The sequence below is a fragment of the Vipera ursinii genome, assembly GCF_947247035.1.
Source record: "Vipera ursinii genome assembly, chromosome: 4".
Lineage (NCBI taxonomy): Eukaryota > Metazoa > Chordata > Lepidosauria > Squamata > Viperidae > Vipera > Vipera ursinii.
In genome coordinates this window covers 53,279,938-53,305,370 of record NC_139514.1, presented here as the reverse complement: position 1 = coordinate 53,305,370, position 25,433 = coordinate 53,279,938, and the positions used below count along the sequence as shown (strand labels likewise).

The window sequence follows — 25,433 nt, the reverse complement described above, 5'->3', positions numbered from 1 at the left end:
CAGCTTCTCACAGCCATAAACAATACAATGATGCAGTACAATACATCCCTGCACATTACCTCATACTGAGGTATCAAGTGAAAAGGATAATCAATTTTAAAAACCAAAAGAAAATTATGATGAATGGATTAAGAGGTTCTAAATGTATCTTTTTTTTTCAAAAATGTATTTCTAATTTAATACTTTAACTTAGTTTGGGGAAGTACATTCCTGTAGTGCTGTGGCTGGTTTGTAAGCTTGTTGGCAGTATCAGAACTGTTTTACAGTTTGTACAGCTGTGAGATCACTCTTGTTTAGGCACTATATAAATAAAAGAAATATATGAAAAGTACTTAATGTAAAAATGTATACAATTAAAACCTAGAAATTATGCTTTACAGTCAGAATAAAACAGAGAAGAGGTGTGGGCATTTCAAAAAATGTCTTGCTATTTGAATTAAAAACTCAAAATAATATATTACACCTCCAAGTTTACTTCCATATTCTTTTAAAATCTGTCTCAAATGTTTCTAATATTTACACGTTACTATAATCATACCTAGCAGACCAGGCCTTGAAGTAGGTTAATTGCATAGGAAGATTTTACTATGTTTACATTTTATCTTGTTATTTTTTTAAAGCACAGTAAAGAGTCTGAGGACAAATTATTCAACTGTTTATCATACATAAGACTGCATGACTATAATACAAAGGGCTTGTCTTTTCATTTAACGTTACAATATACACAGCAAGTCCGGACTAGATCTTACAATCTGAACACAGGTATTTAACCTTTTCCATGCTGTTTATGTTTACAATGCACAGAAGTCCTGTAACCAAACTGTGTAGTAAAGCACACAAAACTGGACTGTAACATAACACAGTATGCAGAAGCACTGGAGTTTATGGTTTTTTCTTTATGTAAATTTAAAAACAGTATTTTTGGTGCTTGTTAAGGTATGGCAACCAGCACAAGAAAAATTACCCATATTTGTTACCCTTATATTCCTAGACAGCAGTACATATTGGACTCCATTTTGTATTGCTAAGCATAATGCTCCATTGTTGTGATGACAGCCTTTTGCTCAGCAAACATTTTTGAACTACAGAAGTTCAAAAACATCAATTCACAGGCTTGATATCGCAATATAAAATAAATATGGATACCTTGATAAAAAAGTTGCTTTACAAAAACTCCTTATTTCTAAAGCATTCTTCCATACTCCCACTGTATTCAGCCTCTCTGTTGCCAATATAAGGAATGATTATAAAAAGAAAGAAAAAAAATTGTTCAGAAGAACCGACCTAGTTTGCTATAAGGACTAACCAGTCTGAAGTGCACGGTATTTTGTTGAATGGCCTTTTAAACTAGTTTACTGGCAGAGGTAGATTACTGCTTCTGTTCGCGTAAAGGGCAAAACGGTGTTAATCTGAAAAGATAACCAATTTATTACCCTAATTCCTCTATTTTATTCACAATGTTCGTATCTGTAATTTCAAAAATCTTCAAAAGGGTTCTGAAATTTAGCAACTGCCGATCACGTTAAATTAAGGCAGCAGACCTCCTGCTAAATACAGCCTACTCAGCCTCAGGTTTCACTTGGGCCTTTTTTTTTTTACTTTGGGATCTGTTCGTGTAATCAAGGTCTTGCCTTCAGGTTTACATTTATGCTAATAAGGGATGCACAAATTAACTGCTGGTTTCATAGCTTCTGGCTTTACTGTCCTCCCTTTTACTTTCAGAAGCTTGAACACATTTATAATGCAACAGATGTTATAGTGTTGAATTAGATGTCCTATCTATCATGTTCAATACACAGACTGTTGTAAATGTATTGGCTATGAATAAACAACAGTTCCAGTTTTGTTTAAGCAATAGTACAGCCATAATTTTCAACTGACATTTAAAAATGGTCTAGTTACACCTTGTGTCAAAGTGCAGACTGCTACATTATTGGTTACAGACATCTATGTGCTATAAAAACAGCTTTGGTACAATAAATTATCAAAAAAGAAAAAAAAATTGTAAAATTCACAGCATAATTGTGAGGCAAAAAAGCAGTCACATAAAATTCTGCATTTTTAAAAATGTTCAGGTTGAACAGAAGACATCTTTGTGCAGAAGTAACAGTGGAGAAACCACGTGCCCAGAAGAAGCAAAAAGAGGGAGAAGACGTAGGAGGAAAGGAAAAAAGAAAGTGAAAAGCAGAGAGGAACACAGTTGTAGCCATTTTCATCAAAAGCAAACCACTACTCCTGTGACCTTCAACCAATAAGGAAGTCAGCTTTATGACACACGCAAAGTGACCTTGCAATACCTTACAATAAGTGGGTCACAAAGTCTATTTTAAAAGAAAGGCCTCTGGAATTACCCATTCTCTGTTTTCAGCATTAAGGACTGTCTGCAAAAGCATGTCCTCCAAAAGTGATTGCATCTGAAATGGTAGGCTCTTCTAAACTTAGAGTCCAAATCCATAAGGCCAAAGGTTATCCCAAAGACCACCACTTAAGACTTCCCCTGGACTGGTCAAGACCAACCTGTTGATTGCTTCTCAGTGCACCTTACTTACAGGACCAGTCTTATTTCAATACTAACTGATTGTAGCCTCAAACATGAGACACAGAATCCCAATATAATTGCTGCTTTGATTCTCAGTAGGTTCAGATAAGGAGTCTTAATCACCGCCACTTAGCATGCTTCGTGTGTCTCATGAACACCATTACAACCATTCTTTTTACAGCTAAAGATTCTGTTTTGTAATCTTAAGGTCCCTCTTCCTTACAGTACTGCTTTTTTGTGTTCATGTATGTTTGGGGAATGGAAATTCATCATTACCCCCCGCCCCTCCCGCCTTAATATTAAAAAAAGGAAAACCTCAAAATGCCCGTTTATATGATTCTGGGCATGCCTTAAAATATGCTTGCAACTAAGATCAACTCTTGAATATTCATTCTTTTGAACAAGGGGGAAAATATATGTGTGACTTGGTTGTAATAATTAAAATGGGCAAAAAGGTGAGAAATCTTCTCAAAGCTCTATCTAGGATAGGTATGAACATGGCTCTAAAAAACTTCACTGCAATCTGTTCAAGTTTAAAAAAATAGTTAGCTTTGCCCTTCTGTAGCGGTTCAATAAGTCTATCTCCTCCTGATTCAAGCAGCTTTGCACTTTTTTTTTCTTTTCTTTTTTTGGAAAAACACCACTTCTATAAAAACACACAAGAAACAAATCTGTTTCAGTTTAGTCACGAGCTGGCCACAGGACTTTGCTGAACACAAACTCCTGTCATGGGAGATTCTTCCCTATCAATTCCCTGTCTCATTGTAAGATGTCCTTCAGTCATGTAATGAGCAGGACCTGCGTTAGCAGAAAACTGGTACGTTGGGTGTCCTGCTATGCCAGTTTCTTGGTGTGGATTGGAATAGACTGTTAAATTGACGTCCATAGCTCCATTTTGTCCAAAGTCTAACGCATTAGCAGCCACGGGGCGGTTCTGATAGGCCTGATTGCCTTGATTACCAGTTGAGGAGGAAGATGTAGAGGAAGAAGTTGTTGAGGAAGACAGGGATGTCATGGAGTGGTGACCATGGCCCACCTCCATGGAATCTTGGGTGGACGAGCTGTTTGTTGGAGAATTGTAGACCCTTGGCCTGGTCCGATTACCCAAGGCCTGCTGTCCATGATGATGGTGGTGATGATGGTGGTGGTGATGGTGGTGGTGGGAATTATTTCCATGATGATGGTGTAATGCATTTTGCTGCTGAGGAGTAACATGGAAAGAGGTTTCTTGAACTGGATGGGTTTCAACAGTGACTTGTGTAGGAGCTTCAGTTCCTGGCCAACCAAGAGGAGGAGGAAACTGCTGTCGAACCTATAACAACAACACAGACAAGCACACCAACACAAAGGAGGGATTATTTTACATTATAAAATCTAAACAAAGCAGAGTTAGACTTGTACTACACTGAACTTGATTTATGTGTTGCCAAAAATTTAACAAACTTAAAAAACTGAAATATGATCATTACTTATTAGTATCTCTCTCCTGCAGTATTACAAAAGTTATTAGATATGACTATCAAATACGTCTTTAACAAAGCATAAGTCAACTGGTTCAAACAATTTTAGCAATGTGATTTAGAAGGAACTACATTAGCTTTTTGGCAATTATTTCAGTTTTAATCAGATTATCAAATAATTTTCTGAATGATAAAAAATATTAAGTTGCAGAATTGGTAAAAGATTGTTACTGTAGTGTGATTACAGAGCAGAAATATTTGGTTATTTAAGCATACCAATAATTAGTTAACAGAGAATTCCTTTCAAAACTACCTGAGGACTGTGCGCTTCACAATCCATAGCTTGTACAGCAGCAGTGAAGTGTCCACCACTATGTCGATGCTGGTGTGTTGGATCTGACCGTGCTCTTCCACTGTTGCTTGTCCCCGAAGAGCCACCTTTAATCATAAGCAAAACAAATACGTGGAAGATGATATAATCAGACATTTTAATGTGACAACCGGAAGGCATAATAAATAAATAAGATTACTAGGGGGAAAAAGGGTAGCTAGAATTTTAAAAAGGAGAGAGAGACCGATTTAAACTAATATAAAAACATTTGTATTTATATAGTAAATATGCTTCCAATGACTTCATTCCCAAAATGTAGGAATCACGAGAGTACCTGAGCTTGAAGATGTGCTAGAAGTGGTTCCTGAAGACTGCGACTGCTCCATAGCAGGACTTGTAGAGACACTGTTGCTTGTGTTTGTACCTTCATCTGCTGTTTTCTTAAAGAAACTATGCTGCAGAGCATAATAAGGTTGAATTCGGGTTTTTGGATCATAATCAAGCATCCTTAAGATGAGGTCTTTAAACTTCAAGTAGTCAGCTACGGTATGACCTGACTCCCCAGCACGACGCCCTCCTGGTCCTCCTGTTTCAACTCCAAGTATATTGTGAAGTTTACGGGTTCCAGGTGGTTTGTACTCCTGTTGGAAAATTAGAAATTCTTCACATTTAAAAAATATAATTGCATTTTTTTATTATTTCACATCACTTTGCTAACAATATAAATACTTCCAGTTGTTGTTTATTTGTTTAAAAAAAAAACATCCCTGGTCTTGATTTAGGGTGTTTTGGTTTTTGGTTTTGACTCCAGGTGACTGCCTGGATGGGTCCCTGAAGTCTTTAGAGGCAATTTAGTGTTCAGATTAAGGCATCAGGCTAGAAACTGAGAGGCCGTGAATTCTAGTCCTGCCTGAATCACAAAGCCAGTTAGGTAACCTTGGGCCAGTCACTCACTCTCAGCTCTAGGAAGATGACAATGGCAAAGCACTTCTGAAGCCTTTACAGTTATCAAAATATTAACAATCTTCATTTGCTTTGAAAGAAAACCAAAGAGAAATAATATCCTTATACCACAATAGGTAAGAATTGCCATATGTAAATGTAACGGTATGTGGGAAAGACCTTGGTGAGGCGAGTGAAGAGAGACACTGCCTAAGAAACGGTCAGACAAGAGAAGGAGGAAGCCCCAGTGGCTTAATGGTCAAAGAAACTTAGGAAGGAGCAAATTTCAGACTTGCAAGATTTTGTTATGTAAACTTACAATAAAGTAGAATTAGCTCATCTAGCTGTGTTTCCTGTCTGGTTTACTTGGGAGGGTGGACGCCAAATTTGCAAATCTGAAAAGTACAAATCTCCTGCCACTTTTGACCTGACCCAATTAGGCCATGTCCTTCTTAAGTTTCTTTCTCTGTTAAATCTCCTTCTCTTGACATCATCTAGATTAATGTTAATATTCACGTATTATAACAGACCCTAAGATCAGATGTCGATACTTAGAAACTATTCCCCTATGAATATTTTATTTATTTATTAAATTTATATGCTGGTAAGATGGGAGACCAATACATTTAATAATAAATAAATATAAAATAACAAAAAAAAAACCCAAAAAAGTAATTCTGGGTGGCTTACCACACCATTTCCCTATGCTTTTCCTAGTTTAGAAAGTTTATAGTATGTGAGTAAACATATGCCACAGAACAAAACTTAAGTGCAACTTCCAAAAGCGTGTATATGTGTGTGTCAGTATGTGCCTATGTTGTTCAGTCTCTTAAACTCTAAATCAAAATAGAGGTTGGGGTTGGGATGCCAGAACATTTTTTTTTATTTTTTTAAGTTTTCCGCTTATTCTTTTTAGTAAAAGCTGTACAGGTGCAATAATTGTAACAATTGCTGCATAGTTTATTTGTGACAATGTATATAAAGTGAAATATTTTTGGACTGAAAGCTGATGTACGCTTGCCATTTATTTTACTATTACACTCCCTAATAGTAGGAAGTATTAATAATTAATTAGAGAAAATAATTTCTCTATGTGGGGAAACTGTTCTCAATTAAATCAAGATTAGCTAAAAGTAAAGTAAAGATTTCCCTTGTCCAGTTGATTCTGACTCTAGGAAACAATGCTCAACTCTGTTACAAACAGATTAATCTAGATCAAAGATTCAAAACATCTATTTACCCTTTTCCCATCTTTGGTCTTTTTTAAGGTCCAAGAGCCGTCTGGCAACTTCTCAAAAAACTTTTTTGCTTTTGGTGCTTGATCAAGAATATGAGCAGGTGGTATACCCAAAACTTCCACTATTTTATTCATCTGATCAACCTGTTTCAAATAAGGAAAATCAATTAGAAGTGTAACCACATATTTAAAACTAAAAAAAAAATTGCCAACCCAACATAATATAAATGCATATGAATATAAACAAACCTCATTTGCTCCACTGAAAAGAGGTTCTCCAGTGTGCATTTCCACTAAGATACAACCAAGGGACCACATATCAATTGCAAGATCATAAGGCATTCCCAACAGCACCTCGGGTGATCGATAAAAACGACTCTGGATATATTGATATATCTGTATTTTATAAACAAGAGACATTAAATAATCCCAAAAAAATTCTAATTAGAAAGCAATGATTCGATATTGCACACAATTTAGTTGAAATACAAAATGAGAAAAACATTCTTTAAATGTTACACAAAACCTGGTATTTAAGAAGTTTAAAAGTTAAATATGGAATTATACAGCAGAAAATGTTAAAAAATAGTTTCATGGACTGCAATTCTGTTTCCTTATTTGTGAAAGTTTCTTACGATGTTGGGAAACTACCATTCAGCAGGGAATAACCTGCCCCTCACTCCTTCCTCTCACATACAAACACACACACACACACACACACACACGTTCCCTGAAACCTTATCTGTTTGTTCCCAAGAGAGGCAAGCACTCTGGGAAGATTCTTATATTATAGATAGGATGCAACAAAGCAGTCAAATTTAACTCTTCACATGTGGATCTGATTGCTTGTGCCTGACATATGTAGAATTACAAGCCTCCTTCAAGCAGAGTTCAACTTCTGGTGATGCATGGACATATGATGCATGGACATATTTAAAGAAAAGAGAATCTATTTAACTCGTTGAACTGTGGAGCTGTTTGCTTCCAGATGTTTTAATACCCAAGTAGATAACATCATCAGTGTTAAGCGAGTGCGGAATTAGCTTCCTGTTTATCTACAATAGGAAACAGAAAAACTAGAACACTTCCTCTCCAGAAAGCAATGCTCAGATAATCAGGGATTAATATCAGGCAAACAATCAAGTAAAAAAAACTATACTCTGACCAAGAATTTATAAAGGAAAAAAAAAACCACACTTGCATCAACATTGGCAGGGCAAAATACTGCACATAAACAGGGAACAAATCTTGCACTCACTAGCACTGGTGATATTGCTTAGTTGGGCAGTGAAACTTCTGCAAGCAAATAACCAACCTCAGAGAGTAATAAGGATTCCACATCTATGTATTTTCTTGACAATATGACAGCGGTTTGTTGTTTGACCTCTTTGGGTTTAAAAAAAAAAAGCTTACCAGATTAGTCTACTGATTTAGAATTCAATTATGGAATCCTTGACTCAAACTTTCAAAGTATAACTTCACTTCAAAACAAAAACAAAACTGTCCATCTGCTTTCTGGAAAAGAATTACTCTGCTTATTTGAGCCATCAAAACTATGCACTGCAAATAGATTTTTATTTATATATATATATATTTATATTTACACACACACACAGAGAGAGAGAGAGCGCATTCTGGCTATGATTTAGTAAAGAGTTCAACAGAGCTTAATTGTGCACTACACTGCAAACAGGATTATCATTTACTGTTATGGAGACTGCAGCCACATGGATATATATGCTCTACATTTTGAATGCTTAGTTAGGAAACATGCAGAAGCATGGGTGGTCCCTTTATCACTAAAAACATTTTGCTTATTTTGTCCTTATGTAGTAATTAGGAACGTATAAAATTATTTTTGGAGTATGATGATTTATTTAAAACAAAACAAAACAACCACCAATACTGAAATATCTTGAAGTGATAACACTTACCCTCTGTCCAAGCTGGCAAGAACTGCCAAAATCAACTATTTTGATAGCGCTTCGTTTGGGGTTACACAGCAAGATGTTCTCAGGTTTTAGATCACAGTGAATGATACTAAGTTCAGGAGTTGCAAGAAAAAGCAGTGCAGTACACATCTGTTGTGCAAACTTTCGCGTCAAGTTCAGTGAAACCCCTCTGAAATTTGTATTCCTCAGAAGGTCATAAAGATTATAGGAGAGCATTTCAAAAACTAAACAAAGATGGTTTCGAAACATAAAGTGACGCTTCAAATGCACTGAAAGAAAGAAAAGGGGGGGGGAGGTGTTATATCACAGGTATACAGCTTCAATCCTTGAAGCATCTTCCTAAGGAAGCTACTGTTTTCCAAAAGCTTCCCAAAAGTCTGCCAAACTTTTTATTTTTAAAGTACAACTGTCCTTTTACTTTTCTATATCCATAACCAAAAACTTCCTTTGGGAAAAAAAAAGTTACATAAGTAATTTATTTCTCTGAAAATCACATGATGCTAAAATTAAAACCACGACACTTATTTTTCTAAAAAGTACAGATTAGAATGACTTCCTATGCTTGAGGCTTCAAGTTTCCACTGACTTTTCTTCTGATCAATACACAGCCTTTCTGCTTAAACTATTTGAAATTAGACTAAAATTTAATTGAACTAAATGCAACAATTAAAGAACTACGCTGCTGCCATTACAAAGAGAATGTTTGTCTTTATTTTCCCAAAGATGCCTTTTCACGAGGCAACTCATGAAAAATCATCTTTGGGATAACTATGACCTGGATTACTGAGAATCTCCATAGACATTTGCCTTTATTTTGTTTACCAGAATCAACTAAGCATGTAAAAGCAAATTTCATTAATGTTTAGTGCTGCTTTAGAATCGCTTTTATACATGACATCTGATTCTGTAACAGAATGCCCAGCAGATAATTAAACCATTCTGAATTACATAAAATTAACTTTAGTTACAGAACTGTGAACTGTCATTAGTTCAGGAGCAAATGCTACTTTTTTAATATAATTTCGCAATTATAAAAGTGTTTTAAAAATGCTTATACTGAGTGTTTCCCTCCCTTAATGAATAGTAATAACTTTCTGCATAGAACAGCTATAGTCATCCAAAAGACTAAAGTTTTTTGAGGCAATTAAGACTAATTTTACAAAAATACACCTAAATCGAATACATAACCAGTGAAAAATTAAGAAATTATCAAAATTATTACACAATGCTCCTTAAATAGCCTAAAACTGCATATTTGCAAAGATTAAATGAGAAGGCTTTTTTAAAGGAAATATAACATAACCTCAAAAAGACAATGAAAATATAATGGTTGATCATTAGAAAGATAAAGACTCTGAGATAGTCAAAAGCTATCTCTTGAAAAGATAAATACCTATGTAATATTTCATTTCTGTGTCATGTTTGTTCATAAGCTCGAGAAGTCGCACTTCAATTTGGGCTTGATTTAGGAAAGCCTTCTTGTTCTTTATAATTTTAATAGCTACCCACTCCTGTTCCACACGGTCATATGCCTTTACAACCTGTAGAAATGTAAGTGCAGAAATGTAGAAAAGAAAAACATGAAAGAGATACAACTGCATGTTAAATAAAAAAGACAAAACAATTATTGAAATAAAATGCCTTCTATAAACAGAACCTCTTTAATACCTTTCTGAGTGGCTCTATTTGGATGGTTTAGAAACACTTTAATGTAATCTGAATAAGAAACTCAAGTAATGAAGTTTAAGCTAACTTATAACAAAATATCTAACCAAGATAATTGTGGTAATATTCCTTATTCCTGTTGACTGAATAAGGCTTTTCAGTTTTAACCACATGTTCACCAATGTTTATCTGCCAGTGAAAGTGAAACATATTCCTGCTTTAGCTGTGGCTTCCACACATATCCAAATCCATTCCAGAAGGCAGATGAATTTTCTGGAGCATGTTTCATAGTGTTTTGGAGATACAAGAATAAAAGTAAAGTAGGAAACACTATGAAAATAGTTCTCTTGCAATACTAAACAATATCTTTATTTGACAATTAGCTCAATCTAAATATTGTGGAGGTAAAGGAAGAGAAACCAAGGTAAGCTCCATCATTGCAAAGTTACATTATTCAAGCAATCCAAATTAAAAACTATCTGGGAAAATAAAGCATAAAAATTTGTAAAAACAATAAAAACTGTATTCTTACAGTTAGTACAACATAGTACTGGTGGAATTTATATTTCAAGCTAACAACTTTAAATGATAAAATTTCTTTCTAAAATGATTTCCATTTCTAAATAAAAATTAAAATTTCATTTTATTCATGAACATTCTGCGGCCCTCTGGAAGCCCAATCTGGGCGTCGGAAGCCTTTTTCTAGGCTACCGCCTCCCAGAAACAAACCTCTGGAGGGCTGTGGAAGCGTCCCCCAGCCTCAGATCCAGGCGGCAGCAGCCTGCAAAAGGCCTCTGGCGCCCAGATCGGGCATCCCGAGGGCCACCGAAGCATCCCTGGCCTCACTTCTGGGCAGCATCGGCCTGAAAAAGGCCTCCAGTGCCCTGATCCAGCCTCCGGAGGGCCGTGGAAGCATCCCCCAGCCTCAGATCCGGACGGCAGCAGAACCCACGGCAGAGAGGAGACGGATGTTTTCAAGGTGAGTCCAGCGTGGCATGAAGGGAGGGGAAAGCATGAAGTATCTTGTGGTCGGGGGGGGGGGCCTTGGGGGCCTGTTCCCTCACTAGGAATGTGATTAGTGTATCAAAGATCATCCATATATGAATTGGATAGGATACTGCTTTAAGTTGCTTTTATTCGAATTAATCAATCATTACCTGTCCAAATGAGCCTTTGCCTATTAAAGAATCAATTTCATAACGATCCATCCATTTTTCCCCATTTTTCACAATGTAATCATAGTTATCATCATCATATCCATCATTATAAACCTTCCGCTCTTTTTTGTGACTAGAATCATCTCCTTGTCCCTGTTGATGTCGTCGCTTCTTTTTTGCATAGTAAACCTAAGATGAGGAAATGCAATTATTGCATAGCCAGTTTGTATCATACACTATTGCAAAAGAGACTGAAATGGTGAGAATTTAATTGGTAATAAAATGATAAAATGGTGATTAAAAATAAAATGGTGATAATGGTGATATTAATCACTAGATTTTTATTTTACAGCATAATTTAACCGTTAAAAAGGACATAGGCAAGAGTATGGATATTGTTTCACTAGCCTCTGACCAACTGCTCTGAAAGCAAATCTGGAGCTGCTGAAATATAACAGCCAGATACAACAAGTTCAGTAAATTAAAGAAGTCTGAAGCACAGACTTCCAAAAACAGGCATACGGTAATTTTAAAAGGTGCAAAAGAAACACACGCATTCATAGTTCAACCTATATGACATTAATCCTCTGTTTTATTACCAAGAACATTGCTCTACTCTGTGCTAAAAGTAGCTTTGGATAATTTTCCTCAAGAAACTAATGAACAAGTACAATGTCTTTTGACTCATTTGTTTAACTGAATTCTCTTTATCTTTTTTTAGGGCCTGAGTGGATAACAGATCATTTTTAGAGTCTGTTATTTATGTAGTAATACTGAACTTTTAAGCACTGCATAAACAAGAGTCCTGGTTTTTACATTATTGATCAATTGGCATTTAGACAAAGGGCCATCTTTAATGGCAAAGAGAAGGGGAAGACCAGAACAGTTTTAGGCAATAAATATTTAGTGGCTTTGTGATGGCTGGAATCTGGACACAAGCAAGAAACATTTTTCTGCTTTCTACCTGGCTTTGAGAAAAGAAAGGAAATCACTAACATCCAGGGTTGCAAAGCCTTGCAAACAAGAATATTGGCTATATTCTATGAAAGAAAGCTTTGCTATAGTGATGGGCATTTTTCTACCCTCTCAGAAACAAGTCTAAAAACTATCTGTCATTCAAGTGAAGTAGATAAATCAACCTTAGTATTTTATTGCATCTCCCACTTTTCATTTATAGAAAAGACAGCTTTTCTTTTCTTTTTAATAGATAAGTACTTTTGTCTATAACATTTGCAACAGTAAGAATAATTTCAAAGCAGAAAAATATTTTTAATAATGCAAAATTAGAAGAAAAGGATAAAAAGAGCAGACAGTAGCCATTCATACAATATAAAAATAAATATATGCAAATAAAATAGGAAGGAAGGAAGGAAGGAAGGAAGGAAGGAAGGAAGGAAGGAAGGAAGGAAGGAAGGAAGGAAGGAAGGAAGGAAGGAAAAATTTAAATACCATTCTAAGCAGCTTTTTCCTCTTCTAAAATGCTATTCAAGTGGTAAGTATTCTTTCGAAGACTATATCTCCACTCAGCAATATGTATTAATATAAATTTAGAAAACACTTTTTCTTTCTATTAAACATTTGAATGTCCAAAGAAATGCATTACAATAACAGATTAAGTCTATAGATTTAGCTTGCATTTTAGTATTAGTAAATGCATTCTAGTCACAATAAACAAACTTATATCAAAAGAAAAGTTAACTCAATGAATTATGCAGATTTTACCTCATTAATATGTTTGTATGTTTTGATCAAATCCACAGACAGTTTCCTTAAAGGAGCAGCTGCTGGATCACGGAAAGTTAGTGGCATTCGCCTCTGTAAAATAACAATATCACATATAACCTTAATCAGATAAATAAGAATGTTACTTCAAAATAATGGATTATACATTATACACTCATCAAAAGAATAACCAGAAATATATTTAAAAAGTAAAATATTTAAAATGACAGATGCTAAAATTTATCTTACTAACATACAAAAAAACCCCTCAGCTTTCACCTAAAATTACGGTAGTATCATGGTATAATTTAAATGGTTTGATTATACCCAACAAACAATGTTTATTTTTCATCTATGAACATATAGTAGATTTTGGTTTATACACCTTTTTATGAGATTGTTCTTTTAAAAACAGCATAAAATTAAATTGCCTTATTTGTTAGAAAATATAGGGCAACTGTTTCTAAAGCAGATGAATATTCTTTTGAAGAAATCCTTTCAAATGATAACGGCATCTCTTTCTAGCCTATGTTGATATTGCACCAAGAATTCCAGTGAACAGATATGAATCCTGTCCTGATAAATGCAGACTGTCCTTAAGCCATAATTTTTGGAATATGGCCAATATTCAATAAGCAATAAAATAAGCATAGGAGCTTGAACACAGTGACTGAAGCAGCCTTCCCTGATGGATTTCAGCAGCAGAATCTTCCACATAAAACATCTACTCCTTGAAGAAAGCCTGTTTTAGTAATTTCTACATGTTTGTATTGAACTATCTTGAAAATATAACTACAGTTCTACATGTTACTTTTTCCCAAGCAGATCAAACTCTGTGGATGCCTGCCAGGCAGAGGCAACTTCCTGCAATGCTGAAGTATTTTACAAAAGAGTGTCTTCAACTCAGAGGAATGGAGAATGCACATTATAAGGTGCAAACCTCAAATAACCTTAATATAGAAGCAGAGACTTTGAAATTTGATAGGCAAAATGAAACATACACCAATTTTAAGTAGACTGTGCTGTCAATATTAGCAATGATGTTAAAAGTTCTAATGCAAGGCAGGCAACATACAGGCTTAAGAACCCTCAACTGACACCATTGAAATCCAATGACAAAGTACACAGGATCAATTGCCAGTTTAAGTGTTACTAGTTGTTTTACACTGTAGAATGCGAGTGAAGTATTAAACACAATTTGAACATCTACCTCAAAAAGGAGAAAAAAAATCTGGAAGACATTTGGCTCTCTCACTTGCACAATATAGTACAATCCTGTTTATTATATGTAGGGTTCAGGGCCAAAGTAGTGTGCTACCCTCAGTTATGGAAACAAATTAAACTCTATTCTGAATATTTAAAGATGGATCTTTGAAAGTAAAAATAACCTGCTTAACCTCAGGACAGCTTCCAAGTAAAGTATCTATTATCCAGGGTTTAATTCTGATGAACATTATAATCTGGAATGTATTTAAAAGATCCAGGTAAGAGAAAAAAGGGATTCATTTTTCCCCAGTTGTCTGTCGTCACTCTAGGATGTTAACAACTTATAGCTGTAAGCATACAGCCTGCAAACCTTTTATAGAAATATCCATAGTCCTGCAACACTGTATCCTACAATCTGACCAAAGCTTCAACTAAACGCTAGTTAAACAAGTCATACATAAAAGAGTATATTGGGTCATATTTTTATTGAACATAGTCTTTGAAGCCCTCTTAAGGGCTCACTGAATCAGGTATTCCAATCAATGAAATGATAAATGAGTTACAATCCCCAACATCTGTTTTTCATAAAACAGGATCATGTAAGAGAATCAAATCCTCATCATAAGAAGATCTGACCTTCTTATATAGATTTCCCATGTATTCACATTCCAAATGACTGGGAATACATCAATTTAACAGCCAAGCAGTACTGATTATGTGCTCTCACATTCGTGTCAACTATTAGCACACATATAAATATTTTTTTCCTGACTTCTGTCCCTAATCTCAGGTCTCCCATCCATCACCACTGTAATTACCTCCCTTCACCTTTATTGTAGATATCCTCTTCTTCCCTTCTTTCATTCCATGCTTTCCAGCATTAGAGCTTTCTCTAGAGAGCTAGGTCCTCACATACTTTTATTACATGGATAATTTTAGTCTGATTAATTGTGCCTTGAGTGAGAACTCTTGGTTGATTTGTTTGAATCATCCTTTACTTTATTTTGTTCACTGGCCATTCTCAAGAGTCTTCTCCAATATCATAGTTCAAAAGCATCAATACTCTTTTAAACCTGCTTCTTCCAAGATCCATTTTTCCCTATAAAATATCACAGGCAGTATTATGGCTTCCATGTTTCTGATATTTGTAAGCACAATCACAATCATGGCTTCTGAATAACTTCTCCAGGCGTTCAAGATGAGCCATAGTGGCACAGTAGTTAGAATGTACAGGCTAACACTGCCCACTGCCAGGAGTCTGATCTGATGGGGCTCAAGATTGACTCAGCCTTCCATCCTTCCAAGGTTGGTAAAATGAAGACCCAGATTGTTGGGGGCAATATGCTGACTCTGGAAACTGCTTACAAGAGGGCACAGTAAAGCATTGTGAAGTGATATACAAGTGCTATCTAAGTGCTATTGCTATTCATGATAATTGACTTGACTATTTGTTCCTTTTCTATTTATGGTTAATCTTAAAAAGACCGAAGTAATCTGTCTCTTCAATATTTTCATTATCAATTCTAAGGCTGGTTGTTCTACATACTGTCTGTGCTAGGTGAGATCTATTAGACCAGAGGTCCCCAACATTTTGGGCACCAGGGACCAGTTCTGTGGAGAGAGGTTTTTTCGCGGACCGCAGTGCATGGTTTTGTGTGCTGCCTGCATCTCCCGGATGGGGCTTTGTTTGTGCAGCCCGGTTGCTGGCATGCCGCGGCCCGGTACTGGTCCACGGACTTGGGGTTTGGTTGGTGACCCCTGTATTAGAGCTTGCAGGTCCTACGCATTTTCTATTGGTGTAGTGTTATCAGCATAACAATAAGATTATTCATGTTTCTTCCTCCAGTTTTAAAACCACATTTATTTTATTTATTTATTTATTTTAATTCCATTTATATCCCGCCCTTCTCTGAAGACTCAGGGCGGCTTACAAGCTTAGCAGCAGCCTTCATTCTATGTATATGCCTGCTTATTAGGGCTTAATATTCTTCCAGTCCAGCTTCTTATATATACATACATACATACATACATACATACATACGTATGTATATACGTGTGTGTATGTATGTGTATATATATATATATATATATATATATATATATGTGTGTGTGTGTGTGTGTGTGTGTGTGTGTGTGTGTGTGTGTGTGTGTATGTATGTGTATGTGTATGTATATATACACACACACACACACACATTCATTCAGCAGGTAAGTTAAAAAAAGAGGAGGGAGGAATGTACACTTGGTTTGCTCCTTTTTCAACCTAGAGACAGACTTTCACCGTGTTCTGTCCATACAGTGGCTTTCTGACCTGTATATGAGGACAATGAGATTTTTTTCTACGTATATTCCAGTTTGATGTGATCAATACAACTAAAAGCCTTCCTACAATCAATGAAGTACATATGGATTTTTTGGGTACTCTTTGGCAGTCTAAATTATCCAGCATGTATCAACTATAATGTCTCATGTTCTTTAGTTTTGCCTAAAGCCAGCTTGAACATCTGCCATTTTTTTTCCATGTGAAATTCTAATCCACACTGGATGATCATTTTTGCCAGCATGTGAAATTAAGGATATTATACAATAATTTGCACACCCACTTTAGTCTCCCTTTTTTTTGGTATTGAAATGTTGAATGACTTCTTCCAATCAATGGGCCACTGTATCATTCCCAAAGTTTGCTGACATAGCTTAGTTAGAACTTTCACTAATTCTCCTGTTGCTTGCTTATTTCTATGGGTAATTACATCAGCACCTTTCCAACTTGGTAATGACCAGAGTTCTCGTTAACTTTTAACTAACCTACAACATTGGGCAGAATCATTCAACTTTAAATCTTGTAACCTGTATTCTTATTTTTATTGCTCTGTACACCGCCCTGAGTCCTTCAGGAGAAGGGCGGTATATAAATCAAATAAATAAACAAACAAACAAACAAACAAACAAACAAACAAACAAACTTTATCTTTTAATACTAGAGTTTCTTGCAGGTAAGCAATATTTTCTAAGATATCCAATATTCTTGGATAATGACATCTTTATTGTGCAATCTTCGATATACGCCTTCCACCTTAATCTGTTCTCCTGTGAATTGGTTACTATTTATCCATTAGCTTCCTTTAGCACAGGCATGTCAAATTTGTGACGTCATGAGACGTATCGCGACTTTTCCCCCATTGCCGGCAACGGGGTGGGCGCAGTTTTGGCGTGACACATCTGGCCCGCAGGCCAGCAGTTTGACATGCCTGATTTAGTATATCACTTTCAGGTTAGAACCACCTTCTGAATTCAAAGATTTTCCTTGGTTTTCAATGTCTGTTTTTATTATCCGTGTCTCTACAGATATTGTTAGAAATAAGAGAAATATCACCATAAATTCTTCCCAGAATTACAACCCAACAAAAATAATCCCAATATGATGCTCAAGGAAGCTGCAAAGAACTCCTTAGTACCGACAAAAATATATAGGCTGCTCATACGTTCTCTGATGTCAGTGTTCATCAGTCTACCAAAGGGGAAAATGGAACAATAGTAGTATGCATGGAAATATACCTAGGAGGAAACCACTCCTTTCCAGAACATAGATTTGACAATAGTCACTTGGATCATGCAGTAGAAACAGTATTCTGTAACATGAAAATCAAATTTTTTAGCAATAATGAGAAATATATCTGGAGAAAATGAAGCACTGAATTCCAAGAGATGAACATTACACTCAACTGTGAAGCACGCAGCCACAAGTATGATGATTTGGAATCTCAAGACCCACCTGAATGCACACTAATCTGGAGTCTCAAAAAATCGGGTCCCCCCCACCCCACGCTAGATTTTCGCTGCCATACTGTTTAACTTTCTTTAAAGTTTACTTGATGCAGAACGGGCAAACTTTAAAGAAAGTTAAACAGGTATGGCAGCAAAAATCCAGGAGTGGGGAAAAAAACCCCACTTTTTTGATATGCCAGACTAGCGTGCATTCATGGGCTTCCAATCTCCTTGCTTGCTGTACAGCCAGATTAGAGTCCTCGAGCCGCTCCTTCTAGCCCATTTCGGAACCGGTCCAAAAACAAAGGGAATAGTTCCCATCCCACCTGATTGGTGTGGGGCTCCGTTTCCAAAGAACCTCTGCACAGGCTCCGGACAAACTGAGATCCGGGACTGAAAAAGCAGCAATGCGAGCGAAGGGCTGTTCAAAGGATTGGGGAAGCCTTCCCCTGCCTGCCTCCACTTACTGCCGCCGTGCAGCATGCCCGGATCGCCTGTCTTACCCCCCCCTCTCCACTTGCAGGGTGCTGGAGAAAGTCTCCCTTGGGCATGGAGCAGGGCGTCAGCTTCAGTCGGTGCTTGCAGGGTGACGGAGGGGGTCTCCCTTGGGGGTTCTCCCACTGTCTCCTTCTTCCTCTTCCTTTGAACAGCCCTTCGCTCCTATTGCTGCTTTTTCAGTCCCGGATCTCGGTTTGTCCGGAACCTGTGCAGAGGGTCATTGGAAACAAAGCCCTGTAGCAATTGAGTGGGGTGGGAATGATTCCCTTCGCTTTTGGACCGGCTCCGAAATGGCCAGACTCCTTCCTATACTGCATCAAGTAAATTTTAAAGAAAGTTAAAACAGTCTCGTAGTGAAAATCCAGGAATGGGGGGAAAAAAACATCCCGGTTTTTTTAGACACCAGACTAGACGTGCATTCGCGCCCTTTTGCTTGCTGCAAAGCCACATTGCAGCAAGCAAGGGATTGGAGGCACGTGGATGCACGCTAGTCTGGCCATTCCGGAGCCAGTTCCCTGAACTCAAGAAAAAATTAAGTATCGGTTCTTCTGAACCAGTGCAAACCCCGGCTGAACCCTACTGCTGGTGTTGTCCCTTCTTAAACCAATGAAGTGCTAAAGCCACGAAATGCTTTTAGGAACCGCTGAAGCCACGTGTTTTCAATATATAGGTAGTCCTCGACTTATGGTCATGACAGGGACCAGAATTCCCTTGCTAAGCAAGGTTGTTGTTAAGTGAGATGTGCTCTATTTTATTACCTTTTTTTGCCATGGTTAAGTGAACCACTATAGTTGTTAACTAAATCATGCAGTTGTTAAGCAAATCTGGCTTTCCCTGTTGACTTTGCTTGTTGGAAACCACCTAGGAAGGTTGCAATTGGCGATCATATGCCCTCCGGACACTGCAGCTGTTGTGAATACAGGCGAGATGCCAAGCATCCAAGTTTTGATCATGTGACCATAGAGATGCTGCAATGGTCATAAGTGCTCCGACCAATTGTAAATCACTTTTCTCAGCACTGTCGTAACTTCGAACAATCACTAAACAAATGGTTTTAAGTCTAGGACCGTGGTGGCGAACCTATGGCATGTGTGCCACAGGTGGCACGCAGAGCCCTCTGTGTGGGCACGCGTACCGTTGTTCCAGTCCTAGGCCTTCAGCTGGGTTTTATAAAACCTTTTCGCTTTAGGCCTTCGCCGCCATGTGCAAAAAAAAAAGGTTCACTCAATCAATCAATTTCAACTTCTCACGGGGAAAAAAAGATCTCGCAAAGTTGGAATTGATTGATTGAATTTTTTAATCCCACCCAGTCTGCCTTTACAACCGCAGCCATGCCCACCCAAGGGGCCATGCCCACCCAAGGGGCCATGCCCACCCAGCACCAGGCGATACATAAGTGGGTTTTGGGTTGCAGTTTGGGCACTCGGTCTCTAAAAGGTTCGCCATCACTGGTCTAGGACTACCTGTACAGCCTATTTTCAGTCATTCCTGAAAGCATTGTGCAGTTTCAGTCGAGGACTGCCTGCAATGATAAACAAGCTGCACAGGTGGTCCTCAGGTTATGACCACTTTTTCAGCCACCAAAGTTACAACAATGCTTAATGAGTGGTAGTTACAATTCTGGTTGCTTCAGGACCTCCATGGTTATGTCATTGCAAAGCAATAGGGAAGCCAGCATCTCATACCTCGTAGCATTCCCCTGCCTGCTTTGCCTGGGAATCACAGGGTGTGCTGGCCTGGAGCAACCTTACGTACCAATGCTCCATAGCACTTGGCCACAGCACCCCTGCCTGTTTGTAGGACAGGCTCTGCCAACCCACCGGCACTCCATAGGGAAGCCCTTCCCAAGCTGCCCATACTCCATAGTGCCCATCCACAACACCCACAGCACCTTATATCACCTGCCGGTGGCACCTTCCACCCCGTATACACATCATACTCCTTGCCTTCCTGCTTAACAACCAGCAGGGTTCTGGGGTTACAACAGTGACCAGGATTGCCACTGCTAAGCAGTGCAGTGATATTATGTCCCACTTTATGACCACATTACTTAGCAACAGAAATCCCAATCTCAATTGCTCTCGTTAACTCAATGTCTATCTTTCAAGAAAATTATTTCCTTTTCTTTAATCAACTAACTTTCCCCCATTTTATTATATTAATGTATGTCTGGAAGAACTAAAGAGCCTCGTGTTGCGGGTGAAGAAGGAGAGTGCAAAACTTGGGTTGAAACTAAACATTAAGAAAAGCAAGATCATGGCATCTGGCCCTCTCAATTCCTGGCAAATAGATGGGGAAGAGATGGAGGTAGTGACAGATTTTATTTTCCTGGGCTCCAAGATCACTGCAGATGGGGACTATAGCCAAGAAAGTAAAAGATGCTTGCTCCTCAGGAGGAAGCCATGGCAAATCTAGACAGCACACTAAAAAGCAGAGACATCACCCTGTCAACAAAAGTGCGTATAGTCAAGGCTATGGTCTTCCCAGTTGCAATGTATGGCAGTGAAAGCTGGACCATAAGAAAGACTGAGCGCCAAAGAATTGAAGCCTTTGAACTCTGGTGCTGGAGAAGACTCCTGCGAGTCCCTTGGACTGCAAGGCGACCAAACCGGTCAGTCCTAGAGGAGATCAACCCTGACTGCTCTTTAGAAGGCCAGATCCTGAAGCTAAAACTCAAATACTTTGGCCACCTAATGAGAAGGAAGGACTCACTGGAGAAGAGCCTAATGCTGGGAAAGATTGAGGGCAATAGAAGAAGAGGACGACAGAGAATGAGGTGGCTGGATGGAGTCACTGAAGCAGTAGACATGAGCTTAAATGGACTCCAGAAGATGGTAGAGGACAGGAAGGCCTGGAGGAACGTTGTCCATAGGATCGTGATGAGTCGGACATGACTTCGCAGCGAACAACAACAACAACAACATGTCTGGATAAGATACTTCCTTTCTATCCTTGTATCTAGGTTTTCTGCTTTGAATGATCTACATCATAATCTGAGGATTTTAATACTGCCAAAGATGATATCTTTATGGGATATCTGATTTGGTTAGACCTTATGCCTTTTATTTTGTAGCGGTTATTGTCCATTCTATTGGAATGTGATAAGAATGTGGTATTGGGAGACATCTCCCTTCTGGTTAGGTCTTATGGTGTTAAAATCTACATATCGGTGGAGGTCATTTAGAACAGTGACATCAAAGACTGTGAGTGCACCATAAATCTGGTTCCCAATGTCAAGATGCCCATCAAGAGACAATACTAAATGTCTACTAAAGCAGTGCCCCCCCCCAATCTTTTGGGCATCAGGAACCAGGTCCGTGGAGGAAGATTTTTCCGCAACCAGAGGAAGGTGGTTATGCATGCGGCCTGTATCCCACGGATGGGGCTTTGCTTGTTTGTATGGCCCGCCTGCTGGCATGCCATGGACCGATACCGGTCACAGACCAGGGGTGACCCCTGTACTAAAGAACTAGAAACTCTAAAACAATACTTGGACTCTAATTTGCAAAAGGGATTCATATCAATATCTCAAGTCTCCTGCCTCGGCTCCCAACTTCTTCGTACCCAAGAAGCAAGAACCCCAGCAGGCCCAACAATAGGGTGGTTTATAATTACAAAGCTTTGAATGCAGTGACAGTAAGGGGCCATTATTCACTGCCATTAATTCTAGACCTCTTAGACAGACTGCAGAAAGCACACATTTTTAAGAGGGTGAACCTCTTAAAAATGTTAGGGTTAGGAGTTAGGGTTAGGGTTAGGCTCGGAGCTACCAACTCCACCAGGACTTGAATCACCAGGATGAAGACTAAACAACTAGACTGCGTCTCATGGGCCAGGATAGATGACCTCAAGGAAACCCCAGCAGATACTGTAATCCTTTTCGCGATGGAGGGAGGAGCCCTGAAACAGAAGGGAAGAATTATAGTTCCTCTCCCTGGTGCAGGAAAGAGGTATTGCACCTTTGCCATGACAATCGAACGGCAGGGCACAGGGTGTGTTCAAAACTCTACACAGAACCCTAAAGAGACTTTTGGTGGCCTAGGATGGCGGCAGACATCAAGGAATATGTGGCCTCTTGCCACACATGGAGGAGGGCCAAACCCCTCTATCAAGCCTGCAAAGGGCTCTTCCAGATGCTATCCAGCCACTCCACCCACAGCATACAGTCTCTTTAGATTTCATCATTGACTGAATGAAGAGGATGCTGAGAAGTCTCCAGATCATTTAACTTCATTGACAGAACTGGACATTTCCCACTCTTTTGGCCAAAAAGCCCTAATGCTCTTGAAGGATCTCTGCTGATTTCCAAACTAAAAGATGATATGATTAGACACTTCATTCTACATGAAACATTCATGCATTGAGCATTTCTTTTAATTAAGCAGCTGACTATTACCCGCTGTCCAAAGCTTCGCTATCATTCCGGTGGAGATGGATCTTTTCACCAAGATGGCTCATTTCATAACCTGCAAGGGATTGCCCAATGCCAAAGACACAACCCAACTTTTTCTAGACCATGTCTTTCGCTACCACGGCATGGCCACAGCACTGACTTCAGTGCGAAGTATACAGTTCCAATCTAGGTCTTGGAAAGCACTTTTCCAGCTCCTAAATATTAAGGTCAATCTCTCCTCAGCTCATCACCCTGCCACAAATTGAGAAGCTAAAAAGGTGAACCAGCTCCCCCGACAATATTTTAGGTGCTGCTGCACCTACAGCCAAGACAACTGGCCATTCTTATTGCCGCTTGCAGAATTTTCTTACAACAATTTGCTGCACTCAACGACCATGTATGGCACACACTCTATAAAGTGTCTGACCACCCTGCTCTGGACTCAACTATCCCAGATGTGGTTGATTTCTTATAGGAGCAACTTGCTGCCCAAGACCTTTTGAAGCAACAGCTTGAGCAAGCAAAGTAGGCTTAAAATAAGGCAGTGGATGCCTATCAGCGGGAGGGTCCACTCATAGCAGTAGGAGACAATCTAGCTTTGGCTCTCTACCAAGGTCTTAGCAACTTGAAGATCTTCCAACAAGCTAGATGCTAAATTTAGCACCTAAGACAGGCATGTCAAACTCGTGACGTCACGTGACGCTGCACAACATATTGCAACTTTTTCCCCATTGGTGGCAATGGGGTGGGCGCAGCTTCGGTGTGACGCATCCGGCCCGTGAGCCGGCAGTTTGACATGCCTGATCTAAGTTCTCCAACAAATCAACCCTATATAGCCTTCCATCTCCAATTACCTACCTCTAGCAATGAAGGTGCATCCAGTATTTTACCTATTCTTACTCTCCAAACATGCTCCCCCAAGCGCAATACAATCACAGTGCGCCCCCCCTCCACCACCAGTCATAATGGAGGGAGAACCAGAACATGAGATGGAAGAAATACCAGACTCTAGGAAAAGAGGTAAAGGCATTCATATTTGAACCACTGGAAAGACTACCCGGGAAAGTGCACAGTGTGCTCATGCCCCTGATTCGTCATTCACGAGCACTTCCCTGACAAGCCATGGTGAACCAAGGTCCACCTCTATATCCAGTCTCACCAGAGGAACCTATTGTGGAAGAGTTTCACCGCCCCCTCTGGAGGAAGGACGACACTTGCCACAATGGACCTTCCACATCTGGCCTTCAATTCCCAGTCAGGGGAGGGAACTTCTAACAATGTTCTTGTGTTGCAGCAACCATGACCTGGCTTGCCAGCTACTTTGAATGAGGGGAAGGTGGATTCCTTTGAGACTGGTTCCCTTTCAGCTTTGCCAGGTTCCTATGAGAACTCTTAACTTTGAAGAGAAAAGGACCACAGAACAATCCAAGGAAGTGGGGAGCAAAGTGGAGGGGGGATGTAGGAGATGACCAGGCTGAGCCTGAGGGAAGAGTGAAACGTGTCGTCTCAAATCACTTCACACCCACAAGAGTCTAGCCCACCCTGAATTCCACTGACTCTTATCTACCACCAATCTGCTTTGACCCTTAGTAGTGGACCCTTGTGGAGAGCATAAGCTTGAAATAAACCTTTACATTCATTGTGAACTGTCTGGACTTCTCATTTCTTGCGCTTGACAAAACTAAAGGAGATAAAGCAGAGGAAACAGACGCCTAGAAAGCTATTGTAGGGTGATAAGCAATGAACCCCAATGTGAGTGACAACTGCTGTTAGGGTCTGCTGTTAGGCAGTAAGAGCAGCAATGCTTTTGCAGTTGTCTACTCTTATTGGAAGGGCAAGGAATGGTTCTGGTGGTTATTCATAGAGTTGTGAAGAATATGCTAGTCCAGAGGTCCCCAAACGTTTTGGCACCAGTGACCGGCTTCATGGGAGACAACAATTTTTCCATGGACCGGAAAGGGGGGGGGGAAGAGAGAGAGGGAAGGTTTCAGGATGATTCAAGTGCATTACATTTATTGTAAATTTTCTACACAAACAAAAAAAACCAATGATGCACTTTATTTCTATTATTGTATTAGATTAGACCACGTCTCAGAAAGTGGTAAGGAAAAGAGACAATCCTAAACTCAACCTTCCAGCAAAACAAACCAAAGACTCAGCATGCTGAGGAAGTGGTGAAAAAAAACCATTCAAAAAAGAGAAACAGAGGGGGGAAAAACCATGACAGAGAGAGGGGGGGCCATGAGAGAGAGAGGGTGGGAGGGAGGGAGAGAGAGCAACAGAGACCAAACCAACTCAGCACTGCCCAAGCCCAACAGCCTTGGAAAAGGAGACGAAGTGCTTAAGGGGAAATGTAGCTTTTCCCCTTCACCATTGTAAGCCAGGTAGGAGGACGCTTGGCTTGCAGACTTGGAGAGCTTCACAAAGAACGAACACACACACACACACACACACACACACACACACACACACACACACAAATACACCAAATTAAACCTCGAAAAGCAGGCAGGATGTTGCATTAAAATAAAAGCAAAAAACACAAAAACCTCCAGTTGAAGTGCAG

General features: G+C 39.0%; 1 protein-coding gene across 3 annotated transcripts in view; it reads right to left on the bottom strand.

Annotated features, from left to right (window-relative positions):
* Window positions 1-640: 640 nt before the first annotated feature.
* The window catches only part of DYRK1A (dual specificity tyrosine phosphorylation regulated kinase 1A), a 115,476-nt gene continuing 90,683 nt past the window's right edge, over window positions 641-25,433 (bottom strand). For all 3 annotated transcript variants that reach the window (XM_083361437.1, XM_083361436.1, XM_083361438.1), the window contains 9 exons: window positions 13,006-13,098; window positions 11,284-11,472; window positions 9,855-10,002; window positions 8,444-8,730; window positions 6,759-6,905; window positions 6,513-6,653; window positions 4,665-4,971; window positions 4,313-4,437; window positions 641-3,851 (listed from right to left, as the gene is read on the bottom strand). In XM_083361437.1, the coding sequence (XP_083217563.1) occupies window positions 3,225-3,851; window positions 4,313-4,437; window positions 4,665-4,971; window positions 6,513-6,653; window positions 6,759-6,905; window positions 8,444-8,730; window positions 9,855-10,002; window positions 11,284-11,472; window positions 13,006-13,098 (2,064 nt within the window). In that variant the 3' untranslated portion in view covers window positions 641-3,224. The remainder of the gene's footprint in view (window positions 3,852-4,312; window positions 4,438-4,664; window positions 4,972-6,512; window positions 6,654-6,758; window positions 6,906-8,443; window positions 8,731-9,854; window positions 10,003-11,283; window positions 11,473-13,005; window positions 13,099-25,433) is intronic.